The 18,068-nt window shown below is 39.0% G+C and overlaps 1 protein-coding gene across 2 annotated transcripts in view; it reads right to left on the bottom strand.

Moving 5' to 3' along the window:
* Positions 1-4,685: 4,685 nt before the first annotated feature.
* LOC137293536 (uncharacterized) overlaps positions 4,686-18,068 on the bottom strand; it is a 77,128-nt gene continuing 63,745 nt past the window's right edge. The window contains exons 13-16 of one of the 2 annotated variants that reach the window (XM_067824151.1): positions 14,346-14,392; positions 13,170-13,277; positions 5,933-6,052; positions 4,686-5,192 (exon numbers count right to left, since the gene is read on the bottom strand). In XM_067824151.1, the coding sequence (XP_067680252.1) occupies positions 5,161-5,192; positions 5,933-6,052; positions 13,170-13,277; positions 14,346-14,392 (307 nt within the window). In that variant the 3' untranslated portion in view covers positions 4,686-5,160. The remainder of the gene's footprint in view (positions 5,193-5,932; positions 6,053-13,169; positions 13,278-14,345; positions 14,393-18,068) is intronic. The other variant, XM_067824150.1, reaches the window with a different exon arrangement.

Consider the following 18,068-nt stretch of genomic DNA (forward strand, 5'->3'; position numbering starts at 1 on the left):
GAGCTGTTACACTGAAAACCTACAAAGAACCTCTTGGAGCCTCCAACACACACGAAATCAGAGCCTTGACCACTAGCGCTACATGGGACTTGCTCGCTATCAACTATAATGGAGGGCTGCTTTTGGAAGTCAAACACAGTGTTTTCTGTGACATAGCCACAGAGGACGTCTCTGGCATTCGTTAGTTTGGGTCACTTGTCGTTTTTGGTGGAAAGCCTATGCGCACGTCTTGAACAGACTATCATGAGTGATTAGGACCTTGCATTCATTATGAACATATTTGAACATGAAGAAAGGTCGCAACTAGTCTCGAATGCTGTATCTTGACATTTAGTTGCATCAGAAACTAGCAGGCCGCTAGCTACTTTTGGTCACGTGCCAGTCAACAAAGCGTTCTGTGGAAGACAAGTCCAACTGGATGTGAATCCCCCCAAAATCTACAATGAATATGAGAAGAATAAGCATGAATTATCGCTGTTACAAGTTCCCGTTAGGGGGGAAATTATTGGACGTAATTTGGAACAGACAGCAGAATCCAGCATGGTCTGACCCACTGCCGTTCCCATCAGAATCTGTAAGGAATTAAGCATGGTTCAGGATAAGGAAAAATATGTAATTTTTGTGAATAAAATTGATATTTCATACTTATCCTAACTCATGACGAAAGCCCTCCCAGCCGCCCCTCACAGACAGCTGAATTCTCGTATTCTCATGTCGGGCGATTATAGGAGAGAGTGAAGTATCATGGCGGTCAGCTGACCATGTGCATGGTAGGGGAGGTAATACATGTGTGAGTGTGAATTTTACGTCTGCTTCTTTTAGAAGGGAACTTCTAGGGATTTCAGCTGTTCCACTACCTTCGCCAGGAAGAGGAGGTAAGCAATTAAGCATGAGTCAGGATAAGTATAAAATATCAATTTTATCCAGAAAATTACGTATTGTGAAGGGGAAGAAATTCATGTGTTTTATTTTGCACGCACATTCCATGCATCATTTCCAATAAAAACTGGGGGGTTTCAATGCTCTTGCAACAGTTGTCTATCTGAAATTGGTCTTAAAGTCATGCCTAGACTTAATGAGGCTCTGATGCTATGGGTCATTTGGAGACTAGGGAGTCACAGTCTGCGATTGCAAGGCATCTGAATGTGTCACAGAGTACCATAGCAAGACTTTGGCATCGCTACCAGCAGCAAGGGTCAATACGTGATTGCCCCAGGTCAGGTCGACCCTGTGTGACCACGCCTGCTCAGGACAGGTTTATTCGGCTTTGACATTTGTGGAACAGGTTCACCACAGCATCCTCCACAACACTGGTACTGCCAATTTCTGATCACACCATGAGGGACCACTTACGTGAGGCTGGTATTCGTTCCAGAAGATCTTTGCGAGGACCTGTCCTTAAACGTCAACATCAGCAACAAAACAGACTGTGGTGTTACCAACGTCTGCCATGGCCATTGCGAAAGTGGAGAACTGTTATCTTCAGTGATGAGTCACTTTACATGCTGTGACGTCCCGACGGAAGAGCATGTGTGTATCAATGTTGTAACGAACACTACGCGTGGCAGGACAGATCTCATTCTGGTCCAGGGCAATTTGACAGCTCGACATTACCGTGATGAAATCATCAGGCCTCATGTCCTTCCTTCCATGAACCGCCAGAATGCTTGCCCGCATACAGCAAAAATAACCAGGGATTTCCTTGCCCAGAATAACATCCAGGTTCTTGATTGGTGCTCATGATCACCGGATCTTAACCCTATTGAACATTTATGGGACGAATTTGATTGTCGTGTGCAACAGCATGACCATCAGCCACAAACGTTACATGCTCTGTTCCCAGGCACTTCATCTGGAATCTGGTGAAGTCGATGCCAAGCAACCATTGATACTAATGGTGGCCACACAAGATACTGACCTCTGCGACCTTGACCTTGGAACACTTGCATATAGTTTCTTGCAGCTTTGGACCGTTAATGGTGATTCAGGTTTTCTTCATGACTGCCCTCTAATATTGAACCTTAAGTGTATAAATTGATAATTTATTTTCAGCTATGCCTTTCTGTTTTTAGTAGTATATGTTACGACTCTTCAAGTAGAGGATACCACAAGACAATGTATAACAACTAAATGGAATTATCAGCAATATTATCAGGATTAGTAACTGCATTCATTGAATGTATGCTATGTTTGAAAGATCTGTCTGGAGTGGCAATTAGAGCACTGACAGATTTCTCAAAGAATGAAAAGTCAAGAATGGGACAAGCATCACTACCCTGGCTCTTGCTCATATTTTGGATTGTGATTTACATGACAGGGTTCAATGCCCAGAAAGAGATAAAGATGGTACTTGTATAGGACTGATACAGTTTGTTGTGGCCATAGCTGTCTGTGGATATCATATCAAGAAAAATCTTAGTCCAAGTGGTGGTCTGGAATAATAAACATATAAAGCTGACTTGTAGTTTGGCAGAAGATTAGCCACCTTCTTATAGTTCCAATAATGACATCTCCTCACACTGGTGATCACGCAACATTGTCTGGAGCATATCTCTTAAAGTTTACATGCTAGGTTCACCAAACATCACACACATATTAAGCACATAGATGTGCCTTTTGCTATTTTGCTGCTAGTTGTTTCAAAATTAATTTTTATCTTGTTGTTTGTATGGAAACATGACTTGGTGCAAAATGTGTTTGATGGTTGCCTGGCCATAGCATAGCACTGAAACTACACATGCTGCAGGTTCACCAAACTTATACACAAGTTAATGAGGCCTCACTGACATGTCATGTGCTATTTATTTGCAACATGTGATTATTCAAGTGTGATGTTAACTTTTCACTTTTCATGGTCTTTCTTCGCGTCATATGTACCAATGTGTGGTTTATTCTCTGTAGGATGGGCTTCGTTTCTGTAGCACACCCCAAAAACTTCCTAAATATCTCTCGGGAAAACTTGACAGATATATGAGACACAGCCTGAAGCGGCGCCTTTTGCTATTTACAGGCTTTTGTAACTTTTATTTTTCTAGGTTTCCATGGAAATGATTCAGACTTATTCTCAAAAGGGATGGTGGGCCTCGTTTCCGGAGCACAACTTGAAAACCATTTGATATCTTTCAACAGATCTTGGCAGATATATGAGGCTCGGTTTAAAGAGCACAATTCGAAAACTTCTTAATATCTTTCTGCAAAATTTGGCTGATATATGAAACACATTTTGAAGTCTGGTACCTTTTGCTGTTTACAGGTGTCATTTATATTTTGTATGATTTCCATGGAAATGATTCGACCTCAGTCTAAAAATACATCAAGTAACTGTCCGATGATATGTTCTTTCAAATATGTGGGGGCCAGGGGGATATCTTATCTTCTGATGACGCTTGTTTTAATTGCCCTGGAATTCATGTGCTACTAGGTTAATGCTTGTGTATTTTCTACTGTCTGTCATGAACACATTTTACAGTACTTTGCACAAGATTTTGTACTAGTGACTGGACCACAGACATTTCTGGTCCTGTCCAGCAAATTACAGTTGATTCCTTTCATGTCTTCCGGGGGCACAACTGTGTTTGGAATCAGGATCGAAGTGGTGGTTATAGTTGAAGTCAGGATCGAGGGTGCAGTCACCCTTGTAGTTGGGTTTATGGTTGTACTCACGCTGGGAATGATGGTGTAGTCATATTTCACATCAGGTTTGTGTTGTGATCACACATCAAATTTGTCAAGTTTAGACACTGTGAAATGAATGTTCGAGAAAGAGCTATGTTATAAGAATTTGTTGGTATTTTGAGACACCTGTTGAATTAGTAGTTTCAGGAACATGCTGGAGGATGCAATTTCCAGTGTTGACTTGTTTGTACCAATGTTGAAGCAGGATATGTTCACGTTTTGCAAACACATTTGTCTCATCACAATTTGATGGTCATAAACACATCCAAGAAACAGTAACTGCACTTCATAATAAGTTGTGTAAATGTTATGTAATTCAAAGTAACAGAAAAATATGTGGCACTTCATCTCATGTAACATATGTTATATTTGGGATTACAGATTCTAGTACTTTTGTTGGGTTGAGTCCCATCCGGCGTTTGAACCCTTACCCTCAGAGTCAAGCAAAGTCAGCAGCCTGTACAGAGTCTGCCTGGAATGCTCAAGGTCACGGGTTCCATCCCCGGCCATGTCATACCAAAAGACATTAAATTATGGTACTTCTTAGTCTGTCTGCCGGGCGCTCTGCTTTTAATATTGGGTGCAAGGACTGGTCGGTTCGGTGTCTGTTTAATGTGTCTGTGTGGGGTATTTGTGCCTAACTACAGGATAGTGTCTCAGTGAGCTAGCACTATAAAACTAGCTTAGAGGTCACATCCAACGTAAAATACAACTTTGCAGATTCTGATACCTTTCCGTATGCACTTACCGAAACAAATCATCAAAAAAGCCAATTCAGCTTATAAAGTTGAAAAAAAAACGCTGGGGGAAAAGGTGGTTTCATAACACATGCGCAGTGAGTAGGTTTGCAGAGTCTCAGAGCTTGAAACAGTATGCCTGCCCGGAGTATGAGGCCATGAGCAGGAGTCTAATCTTGGTTATGTACATAAACAAGTAAATCATCTACTCGTTACATAACACACACACACACCACCACAAAAAAACATGTTGATTGTGATAAGCAGACTCAGTCACAAAGAAAACGCAATGTCTGGTTTATTGACACACATGTCTGTCTGCCTGCTAGTGGTAATATGCAATGCACAACTTCAGTTACCCGCTTATAATTTTGTTTATTTGTGTTTTCTTAATCAGCAATGCATTTAATGCATCATGAATAAGTGATAACTGTGTTTTAATTATGTTTGAGTTTTTGGCTGCATGTGACCTTAAAGTTTGGTTAGTGCAAGCAGCCACACATGTATACGCACGTGTGTCGTCATATGAGCTAAATAATCTTAAGTGCAACATTAAACCCCATTTCACCTCTCCTTACTAGGTGTTGTATAGGGACAGTATCCTGGAAAACAGCCAGCCTTTTCAGAACAGTAATGTTTGCTGTCTAAGAGTATACTTCATTCTGTTAAGTCTGTTGGACATTAAGCATCACAAGGATGTGCTATCTCTCCGCTGAGTTCCAGTGCCACCAGTTCAAACTTCCACAGTTCATACAGTTCTGCCATTAATTTGTCGCAAACCTGGAATTGTATACGTAAATGCTTTTAATATGGCAGACTGGCAGTGAGATTCTTAGACACGCCGATCTACTATAACTCTCTTACTGACATGTTGGGAGTTGTCATATTGTTAGTAACATGTCCAAGACCCGTGAAGGTCCAGGGGTAAATTAGGCCTTCAGCAACCCATGCTTGCCATAAAAGGCAAAAAAAACCCAACAAAACAAACAAAGAGTCGTAAGAGGCGACTAACAGAATCGGGTGGTCCGGTTCACTGACTTGGTTGACACATGTCATCGGTTCCCAATTGTGCAGATCGATGCTCATGCTGTTGGTCACTGGATTGTCTGGTCCAGACTCGATTATTTACAGACCGCCGCCATATGGCTGGTATATTGCTGAGTGCGGCGTAAAACTAAACTCACCCACTCAGTCACATGTCCAATAAGATGTCATGCAACAATGAAGATTGGAGGTTTAATGTGAGACTTTTTCTCAAAGATAAAATTAACTCTGCATTTTAACACAGTTGAAATGATAATCATTATCATCTATCTTCTCGGATGCTATTTTGCTTCTAATAGTACACAAAAATTATTGATAGATGTCCCATATTGGACATAATCTGACAGTAGGTTTTAACATCATACTCTGGACATACATGTTGATCTCTGAGAAACTAACAAGGATGTGTGATGCTTGTTGGCTGTTAAGTCAATATGTGTGCCATTTTACTTGATCAGTAAGTAATGGGAACGTACCTGAATCACATGTGCGTCCCTTCCAGCCGGGCTGACACAGACAGTAGAAGGAAGGTACTCCACTGAAGACTTTGAAACACTTGCCATGAACACAGGGTGAGGGTGAACATAGGTCAAGGACTGGAACAAAATATATCAAAGTATTCATCTTTTCCATTTCATAATTGTGTTTTTCTTCTACAATAGAAAGGACTATTGGGCACGTTGATTGCGCATTCAAACAAACCATTTTACAAAATCAACAGCAGAATGCCAAAAATGCTGATATGGCTACAGTCATGGGCTGGGGAAAAATTACAGAGGTTGATCGTTTACAGTCAAATCGCCTAAGTGATTTTTATGTTTGAAGGATTGGATATAACATATTTTGTTAAGGGACACAAGTCACATTCTTCACAAGGCAGAATCAGGTCACAGTGAAAATGACAAGGGTGTATATACAGTCAAGATAGCACGCTTGGTGTAGGAACATCAGTGCACATGTTAACCATGCCAAATAATATTAATCAGCTGTGCCCTTATGATTTACGCTCACTCAATGCATGTGCATGTATTCTGGTCAAATAAAGCAACTGTGCATTATTTGATGTTATGAAATTTTTATTGCAAAAAGATAAGATTTGTGGTGTTTACTTAGTCATTGTTTGACTGTTGACACCATAATATTGAAACCTGTATGATCAGGTATCCGCTTTTTCGTTCTTTTTTTTTGCTTTTCTTATGTAAACTCAATCAACCATATGGGTAATGACATAACACAGTATCGTGCGGCGATCGGATTATATCAAGGTGTGCGTTGTTACTTCAAACAAACACTTTCAAATCAGACCTGACCTACTTTGTACGATTCGTCACAACTTGAGATATATCCTTTCGCAAGAAATTCAACTAGCTTTCGAATTGTTACTGAATGGAAAACATGCAATGTCATTCTTGTTCTGTGCTTACTTCAGTCAAGTTTCAACAATGTAAATGCATGACTACACGATGCCATTTAGGAAGTGGTCAAATGCAACATATGTCACATTTGGGATTTCACTTTCTAAGTAAAGTAAAGATTCTAGTACGTATTTGGTGGAGTCCCATCCGGGATTCGAACCCGCACCCTCAGTCAGGCACCTAATCTCCAGCACACAAAGTCAGCCGCCTAGCCCGCACAGCCACCGCGACTTCCACAATAATGAAAGTCGGACAACTGGTAGTCTAGACTGCGTACTTTGTGTACCCCTCTGATGAGTGTAAATTGGCACGGCTCCCACGACTGAAAGCTATGATTACACGATGTCAAATAAGTACTAGAATTTGCACTTTACTAAGAAAGTGAAATCCCAAATATGACATATGATGCATTTGATTCACTGTCTAAATGGTATCGTGTAATCATAGCTTTCGGCCTGAAAATTTAATATGGGATAATTTCATAACCCCATTAGAAAGGATAGAAATGCTTTCGGTGGTGGTGTTTTGATATACGTTAGAAACATTGTTAATTTTAAAAGACTTGTTCAACTGGAAAGTATAAACGACGAATCAATCAGGGTTGAAGTTTTCTTCCCAATAAACCATCAATTGTCTGTGCAATCTACTGACCAGAATATAATAAGGAACAGTTTTGGAGTAGACTTGACAACTCTATCGAAGCCACCCTAGACATATCCAGTACAGTTATTGTTACTGGTGACATAAATGTAAATATGTTGTCTGACATGACTCACGCTGTCCATAACATTCTGGACGGGAACAACATGCGAAATGTTATCAGTGAAGCGACTAGAGTTACAAAACAAGTCAGTATATTGATAGATCCTTTTATTGTCAGCGATGATGTCGAAGTAATAGACAGTGATGTGATAGATTACGGTAAAAACATAAGTGATCATAAAGGTACCTACGTTAATATCAATGTTTATATATCTACACAACTGACTTATACTAGAGACGTATGGTGTTATAAGAAAGGCGATTTTGAGAAATTAAATCTGATACAATAATTGCAGTGATATAAATGAAGCTTGTCAGTTAATTTATGAACATTTTAGTTTCAGCACAAAACCGTGCATCCCAACAAAGGTGGTCACCATCAGACCTAATGATAAAGTCTGGTATGATTCAAAATTAAGAAGAGAAAGCAGGAAAAACGCTAGATTAGGAAAAAAAGCTTTAAGAAGAAGGATGGATGTTCACTTTACAAAATATAGGAAACAACGTAACAAAGTAAATAACATGAAAACCTTTACCATAGAAAATGTTTACTCAAACTTGGATGAACTGTTATTTGGAATGTATGCAGAAAATAAATCTCACTGGAAAGCATTACTTACATTGTGAAATCTTCCAATTCCTGTTCAACTATTCCAGGTTTAAAAGAAAACAGTAACGACGAGCGCCCATCTATTTTTTCTGATTTAGGTAAAGCTGACAAGCTCAATGAATATTTTCAATCGATTTCAAACCTTAATGATGAATGCATGGAACTTCCTAAATTTTGTCAAAGAACATGAATTGATATGATAACTATAGCAATGCGAGAAATGTCTGATATCATTAATTCAATTCATTCCAAGAAAGCAACCGGGCCAGATAAAATTAGTCATCAATTGTTGAAGAAGACTGTCAACTCCATAAGCAGAGCACTTTGTTTATTATTCACGGCGTCAAGTGATTGGGCTAAGAACTGGTTACTGAAATATAACCCTGATAAGACTAAAGCTGTATTCTTCTCCACAAGTGACAAACTAGACAATTTACATTTTACGGCTGTAACATTAAAACTGGACCTTTTTATAAACAGCTTGGTGTAACATTATCTTCAAATGGAGGCTGGTTTCATCACATTAATGATATTTTAAAGAAAACCTAGAAAATGATAAATTCCATGAGGAGGTTTTAGTTAAAAAGAACAACGAATAAGTTCTACACTGGTTTCATTCGTCTTCATTTTGAACATGCGCGTGAATTGTGGGATGGTTGTACAACTGAACTGACTTCCAGAGTATACTTCTCGTGATCATTTGTATTTTGAAACTGGTTGGGAAACTGTTGCTGGACGTAGGTGAATTTGAAAACTTTGCTTGTTTTATAAAAGTCTTCACAATATTGGACCATCTTACCTTCAGGAATTATTGCCTGCATGTGCAGGCCAAAACTCATCTTACAACCTTAGCAACTCTTTAAACATCTCCCTTCCATTTACGAGATTGAAACATTCCTCATCATCTTGTTTTCCATCTACGATACGAATGTGGACCTATATTCTCATAGAAACAAAACAAATGGATTCTTTAACAGGTTTTGAATTAAAGCTTCAAAGTAAAATAACTCTAGCCCCATATTTCTTTTCGTCTGGTACAAGGAAATTAAACATTCTCCACACAAAACTAAGGTACAATAGAAGTCCGCTAAGTTACGATTTATTCAGAATTAATTTAAGATCAGAGGCTTCTTGTACTTGTGGTTGTTCTTGTGAAAACCCATGGCATTACCTTTTAAAATGTTCTTTATTTTCAAAGCAGCGTAAAGAATTGTTCGTAAATGTAAATACTGTCGTTAAACATTGCATACCCATAAGTTACAGTGTTCCCAGAAATTATTGAGAAAATCTTTGGGTTTTTTTCTAATGATGCTAAGATTGGAAAAAGGGCTTTCACTATGCACTAAGCATACTAAATAAGGGAGACAACTCTTGAAGGCTTAGAAGGCAGCTCATTACGTCAAGAGTTATCTCCCGTGTCTGAGCAGACGGCTTCCTGTGTTGACATGGCAGAATTTACAGCAAGAGAGAAAAGAAAGGTCATTCTAGATGATTTTGAAAGGGGTGAGGCTGATGCTAAAGTGTTAGCTTGTAGACATGGTATTCCTCTGTCTACAGTATACAGAACTTTGAAGAATATTCAAACAGAAACCGGGATAGAGCACAAAGCAGGGGCAGGTTGGCCTAGGAAATTCAGTGTTGTGGATCGCCGCAGACTTGGGCAGATTGTGAGTAGGGGCAAATTGAAAAGTGTTGAGAACATCAGAAATGAAATGATTAGCAGAGGAAGTCCTCAGGTATGCAATGAAACAGTTAGGCAGGAATTACAGAGACTTAATTGGGTGAAAAAACGTGGAATTCCCTCGCCGTTGATGAAAGATGCACAAAAGGAAAAACGTTTAAACTGGTGTCGGGCTCATGAAAATCAAGATTGGGATAATGTTTTCTTTTCGGATGAAAGTTCTGTTTGGCTTTTCCCTAACTGTGTGAAAATTTGGACCAAAGATACTGTCAAACCTATCTACCAGCGACCAAAACATAGCCCGAAGTTTCACATGTGGGGTGGCATATCGGCTCGCGGAGTGAAGCCATTGTGTGTTTTCACGGGAAACTTGACAAAAGAAAGATACGTTGACATTCTAAATGGTCACCTTCTTCCGACAGCACAAACATTGTATGAAGATGATTGGATTTTCCAGCATGATAATGACCCAAAACACACTGCGCGCTACACAAAACAGTGGTTGTCGGGCGAAGATGTTCAAGTTTTAGACTGGCCCAGTTACAGCCCAGACCTAAACCCAATTGAGAATGTGTGGGGAGTCATGAAGGACAGAATAAACCAAAAGGGACTGAGAAATATTGAAGATATGAAGGCCGAGGTGGTCCAAAATTGGGATACCCTGTCACACGATTACCTACAAACTTTGATGGGTAGTGTGCCTAGGCGTATTCAGGCATGCATTGCTGAGCGAGGAGGTCTAACAAAGTACTAAAACAAGACTGAGACTGTAAAAGGATGATGTTTTAACATGTTTATGTGAGTAAAACGCCAGAAGTTAATAAACGTAATGAGTTACATGACGCAACATGATTCTCAATAATTTCTGGAAATACTAGTACTATAGATCTGTTGTTGTTTGGTCATGCCACTTCATGAAACGAAATATTATTTGAACATGTACATATATATTAACATAACTGAAAGATTTTTGAAGTTGTACCACAAATCTCTGTTGTCAGTGTTTTCATATTGTAAATATGACATATGCAACTTCTTGGAGAGGGCGTTCTTAAGTTGGATAACTTGTGCCCAATCCATTTCTTTTTCGAATAAAATATGTTTAAAACAATAACAAAACAAACAAACCTGTATGGCATTGCGGCATGCCCTTAAAGAGATGTGATGTGAAAAGTCAGTTCACAAAATCACTATCATGTGTATCCACCCTTGGTATTGATGCAGGCTTGATAATGATGACACATAAACGACACTAAGCGATTGGCGAATGCTTGGGGAATCTTGTTCCATGTCTGAACCAATGCTTGTCCCAATATAGCTAACGTCAATGGCTGATTCTCTCCTTGACGTAAATGTTACTTCATTTCATCTCATGTATATTCGATTTCGAAAAAAGTCAGATCATCTGCACTGCACTATAATACATACTCTACACACTCTCCCAGCTGTTATACAGTCGGAGGATTAGTTTGGTGCAGTGAACACCTTCATTAACCCAAATGTGGACCCGTTTGTGGTGTTGAGCACAGGTGTAATACAAAAAGACCCTTCCGCCTTTTCATCAGTTGAAAGGGTATCATTTCATTGTGAAATATTATAACTGTCAGTCGTTTTCTGTCACAAAATGAGAATTGTCTCCCCTTCTCAAAGCTTCAGGTCCACAGTGTACAAAAATAACAATGGAGCAATGAAGTAGTGCCAAAATGCTCGTCGACTCTTTCATCAATTCCAAGAATATCATTTGATTGTGAAATTCGAAAACTTTCAGTTGGTCATTATCACAGCATGCGAGTTGCAAGTCCACATCTAGCTGGTAATTTCTGTACATTATGTTTCCACAAGTGCAGGTAATACAATATTGTCATTTAAAGTTGTCTGATTAAATGTTCAAACTGAGGTTGAATTAATTAAGATGAAGTAAAGGTTTACAAGGCACCTTTGTTGGCTGAAATACCACTTAATATAAGTACTTCGAAGAAATGTTGCACGTGTTAGGAACATTTTCAACTGGCCGTACGTGTGTTACTGAGAGGGTTGAACCAAAGAAGTGCATACACGCTCTCAAGCTCTTTCTCTCCGTGGTTATCGTTTCAAAACTGTGCTTATTTAAGAAACTGCTTGTGTTACTGCCAACAATGGAACGGACTCCCATTCTCAAAGGACCGAAGTTTTATGAACTGTTATACAGTCCCTAAAATATGCCTTTCCCATCCTCTCTACTATCATAGCCCGTACTAAGAGCTTTTCATAACCATAACTGAAATGATATGTTGCACCTTAAAAGGACCCCTGCACTGTAGCTGATGACAATGAGCTTTAAATCAAATGTAAACCATTCTTGATTGTAAAAAATGACATCGCATTCGGTAACCAGGAAGGGAGACCGTGCACCACCTTTTCACCATTTTGGGGTCTGGCCTGTTTACCAATACTCTTCAGATTCAGTTCACATGGGCTGAATCTAATCTGCACAGACACGAACTGTTACGTGTAGATACTATGTGTTCAGCAGAAATCAGTCCTCACAAGGGTTCAATGTGAAACCAACAAACAACAAAGCAATATGACATTAAATTCTGGGTTACAATGCTAAATTCTAAGTTGACACGTTAACACAATTCACTATAAAGTGATTTACAGCGGCGGTACATATTCAGGTACAAAAGCAGTGAATTGTAACACATCAAGGGTAAGAATGATCGCCACACAATTGCTTGTTGACTTAAAACTCCCTAGATCACATCCACGGAGTTGCAGTAAGCACAGTGCATGTCTAAAAACAGCGTGTCACCAGTGTGCGAAATACACCAGTGGCCCGCTATCCCTTGGCAAGTATAGCCCAATTAATGGTCCAACTGGCTGTTGCGAATTTTCATGGGATCTTTGTAAATATGTCACTCGCTCCGACTTAATAACTTATAATACACTTTTAAATCATGCAAGATTATGGCCGGATAAATGATATGTTAAACTTCTTGTATTCTTTTGGTTAGTTCCTACATTCAAATTTATGGCTGCTCAACTATTTTGGGGGCTCTGAAGCATAGCTATCCCATCTGTCTAGCAATATTGGGAAACTATTCCGCACACTGCATGCCATTGCACCCCACAGTCCACCCCCTACCATTACACTCACCCCACCACCAACACTTGTACTGAATTCCCATTGGTACAATGTATCATACACAAAACACTGAAACACAATGAGGAACACACAACATGACACACAACACAGCTGCACGTACCCTTTTCACACACTGTGCCAGTGTAGGTTGGCAGGCAGAGGCAGGTGAAGTTTCCCATGGTAGACACACACTGCCCGTAGTTTTGACAGGGCAGAGATTCACACGGATCTTTAAAAAAATTCAAAACGTGTGTGAAACAAATGGAATGAGTCAACTGAACGTGATATTTAAGACGAGGCATTTTGTCAGTAGATTTGCTATCATTGCTATGTGCAGATGGTTTGTGTGTCTGATAGTGTTATTAGTTTAGAAAGAAAAATGCATGCATTATGATTAGCGTGACGGGACTTCTCGGTGGATGGTTGTCATTTGGTTGTGCATATATTTTGTGTTGTGTTTCCATGTTTGTGGATGCTAACTCCAGATGCGGTCCCCCTCACGTGCTCCACTTGGTGCTCCTGTACTGCACCAAGTACTCCTGTATCCAAAAGTACCCAGCGTGGCACTCCTGCATCCAAATGTACTCCACTTGGTACTCCTGTACCTTCATGTGTTCCACTTGGTACTCCACATCTGTACTCCTGTACTCACTTGGTATTCCTGTATCTAACTGTACTTTACGTGGTACTCCTATATCCAAATGTACTCCATGTCAACTCCACTTGGTACTCCTGTACTGCACATGTACGACTTCATGCATTCCACTTAGTACACCTGCATCCAAAGGCACTCCAGATGTACTCCACTTGCTACTTCTGTACTCCATACATATGCTACTGTTGTACTCCACATATATTCCATTTAGTGCTGCTGTACTCCACATGTATTCCACTGGGTACTGTTATACTCCACATGTATTCCACTGGGTACTGCTGTACTCCACTTTTACATTACGTGTACTTGGTATTGCTGTACTCCACATGTATTCCACTTGATACTACTGTACTCCACATGTATTCCACTGGGTACTGTTATACTCCACATGTATTCCACTGCGTACTGCTGTACTCCACATTTACATTACGTGTACTTGGTATTATTGTACTCCACATGTATTCCACTTGGTACTGCTGTACTCCACATGTATTCCACTTGGTACTGCTGTACTCCACATTCACATTACATGTACTTGGTACTGCAGTACTTCATATGTGTAAGATCTTGCCTCCCTACTGTATTTACATGTCCCCTGATGTATTCCCCTTCCCACCAGAGCAACTGATACTACAAACTCACCTTTTTCGTTAATACTTCCAGTCACACAAATGGTTTTGTTGAAGCTACTGTAACAAACAAGATGACTTATACATTATACAAATTATACAAATAGATTGCACTATACTTCCACAAGGGTTGTGGTGATTTTGTGAGTTATCAGCAAAGTAAATTGACGTCAGCACGTCAGATTTCACCCATACATAGTTGCACATCAATAAAAAACAACTTTCAGCAAATACAGTAGATATGTAACAGTAAATAAGATTTAGAGTGACAGTTACAACAAAAACGGTACATTAGGCACACAAATACATTAGACAAAGTTCTATAAATTGCTAACAACTGAACTTAGCCAGACTTACAGTATTCTACACATTTACGATTAAAACGTGGTAGGAATAAATATACGTGTACTTTGAAACACCTGGTTTTACATTATCTCTCAAGAGGACAATACGTAAGTCATGGTGCAGTCGCAAACAATATCAGTTACTATTTTAATCTGCCCATCATAAAATGCCATTTTTCTATTTACAAAACATAAATCAAAGTTTTCCGTTTCGTAAATTCAATGAGAACTTTAGTGAAAGGGTCCGTTACTGTTTTAAATGTTCATCACTTGCGATGAAAAAATCAGTGAACCCATGCAGGAGATGCGTGACCATGATTCTTTCATCGCAAGGAATACACAACGAAGGATCAGTACCCTCTATTAATATTCATGAGCATAATGTGAACGACCAATAACGCAGAGTTGCATGATGTCCTCTTCAAATCTGGACTGACAACCACAAAATGTTTTAGATGCCGTTCTTTAGTTAATCTTGCATTTTCAAAGGCCACATGCAACGACAAAAAAAACCGCATATATTTAAAACACAATTATCACTTATTCATGAAATATAATATACTTTCCTGACGGTTGCAAACACACAGACTAAATCATGAGCTCACAATCGCGAATAAAAGTACATTTTGTACTTGGTTCACTTCTCTCGAAACCAAGCACCTGGGAGACTGAACCCAGTCAGAGTGGGTGGGTGTACACTCAGGTGTAACGAAGTCTTTCATTGGCTGGCTTATGGATTAAAAACTTCTTTCATTATATTTGATGCGACGTCTCGGTATGGATTCATATACCATTGTCACTCTTGCTTGACAAGAATCGAAACTGAAATCATATGAAGTAGAAGTAGTTGTTATTCATAAAGAATGTATGTAGAGATATTGGGTTTAGTAAATACATTTGCATTTGATCCAATCAACAATTACTGATATGGTGAACTACTGTGTGGCAGGAAGCTGTCGTTCGTCCAAGTACAAAGCATAACTTCACGTTTGCACCCGTTTCATCCGATAAAATTGAATGCAGTTTGATTGCAACCCACAGACATAACAGCATGCCATGTGTACAAGTATTACACCAGCCTGTTTGTGTAATTACATAATGTGACCGAGACAGAAATCACGTGCACCAGCCAAAAATCAGTGTATTTGTTCATGTTGTATAGCCTGATAGGTGTTAAGTTCAAAATGAATGTGATCAATAATTCAAGCTGTGGATTTCATATTGTCATTAGCAGACAAGCGTGCATGTGCATGGGACCTTTATCAAGGATTCCTGTCGGCCTAAATTATCAATGATATTTTCCTGGAAAACATCAATATATTTGTAATTAGCTTATTAGTTTCCAGATAGCATATTAATCTCGTATTTACAATTCGTTCGAGGGTTTTACAGACACAGCAAGTTAAAGATATTCCATGTATTTAGATGGATCTGTATGATCCCTGATTGAAGGTATTTCCAGACACGGTTCCTGAAAATGATTCAAGAGCAGATAATTAGAAAATAACCAAAGAGGCACGATTGATTATGGGAAATATTCCCTAGCCTTGGCGAGGTACTAAACATTATTTTAACGAGGGCATATTTCCCGTAATCACCTGTACCTCGTTGGTTTATCTGTTTATTTCCATAATGTAATTTAAAAAGAAAAACCACGAAATATAAAAAAAAACACCCGGAGACAGGACGTAAGACCTCAAACAGCTTATTCGCATCGCATATTAAATCTAACTTCTCCAGCGGTATCAGCGATCAACCATCCCACAAATACATCTAGGAAAAGTTTTCTGTCACAAAACAACAAGGTTTAGGATTAAGCAACATTTCGTTCTGTGGAACTCACACGCAAACTCACACACAAACTCACACTCTCACACACACATGGACTTACACTCGGAGTTATACTGGGGTTGTGTCGTTCGGTCTACCTACACCTGTCTGCCTCTTCGTCAGCTTTTGACCTACATTCACCAAAAGTTTGGTCAGTTGATGTTATATTTGTGACCCATCGCTTCAGATTTGACTCAGCTGCATTCTACTAGAAACCTCTATTGTAAATAATTGTATCTTGTTATTTGTCTGCTCAATACATATTATTGAAAATTTTAGACATATCAGTGTTATATTTTGATGGTTCATAGGGGATCTCTTCTACCTTTTATCAGGGCAATTTTTTATTAACCGTAACAAAACGAACAATATAATAAAGATTGTTTTCTTTATGTTTTCTTTATGTTTTCTCTGAATGTGTGAGTACTGCATGTGCATGTTCTGATGAAACGAAAAATGTAGTCAATGAACTTGGTTCATGAAAAGTAGTTCCGTCAACCAATGATGGTCTGCTTAACTGACCATTCAACGTTGAGAATCACTGAAAAGCACATGCGATTATCACAAATACAATCATCTGTGTATCCTAGCCCGTATAGGTTATGATGGCTATCATCCACCCTTGATGCTGTATCATGAGCTTGCTCAAAGGTGGCATGTAGCTAATGTAATGAAGACATCTCATTTTAAGTGTCACCAGTGTCTTGATTTCAATTTTTCTTGTCTTCTCCTATGGAAACATAGTTTCCAGAAGACGACTATTTTGCCAAGGCTCGCAGGAAAGCATGGTGTATGAATATGGGGTAGAGTCATATTTATATAGTTTACTTATTGGTGTAAATACGGTATCAATCTTTAAACAGTTTGGTTGTGGTTTTTATTTGAGCAGATTTTTTTGTAGTATATGTGGTATTTGTCACAAGCTTGATTGCCCCCAAGCTGGACCCTAGCTCTATTGTGTCCTATTGTTCACAATCCACATAGGGCAAGCTATTCTTTGATCCCCGGTTGGTTGGTTAAAAGTTGTATGTTTCTTTGTTACTAACATGAGCACATTTTACTCAGTCTATCTCATACAGCCGAATTAGAAGCACTTTGTATGGCATTTCATGTTTGACGGACAGCTAATTTCTCTTCCCATTATTTGTCTGGCAACAACTTCTCTGGGTTTCAGGTTAGACGTAATAATAAATATTTATGTAGGATGAAATTTTTGTTAAATATAGTTATATTATAAATATCATGCATGTCCAGGTTACATTATTACTGTGTGATGTGAGGATATAAAAGTGTTTTATGAATAGTATAAGTCTCAAATAATGTGTGTTTACAGGCATTATTTTCATGTTTATTGTACCAAGATTATTATCACAAGTTCACTAGTAGCAATTGAACTGTTTTATGAGATTCAGGTGACACACAGGCATGTGCGCCTACCTAACAGCCATGTTTATATCTATTGCTGGTAAATGTAATGTGTGTACCACTTGAGATGTAATATAATTTCATAACTGTTTATTGCATCTATTTCTGTGAATATCACAGTACATATCACTGTTGGA

This window comes from Haliotis asinina, chromosome 8 (genome assembly GCF_037392515.1).
Source record: "Haliotis asinina isolate JCU_RB_2024 chromosome 8, JCU_Hal_asi_v2, whole genome shotgun sequence".
In the NCBI taxonomy this organism is placed as follows: domain Eukaryota; kingdom Metazoa; phylum Mollusca; class Gastropoda; order Lepetellida; family Haliotidae; genus Haliotis; species Haliotis asinina.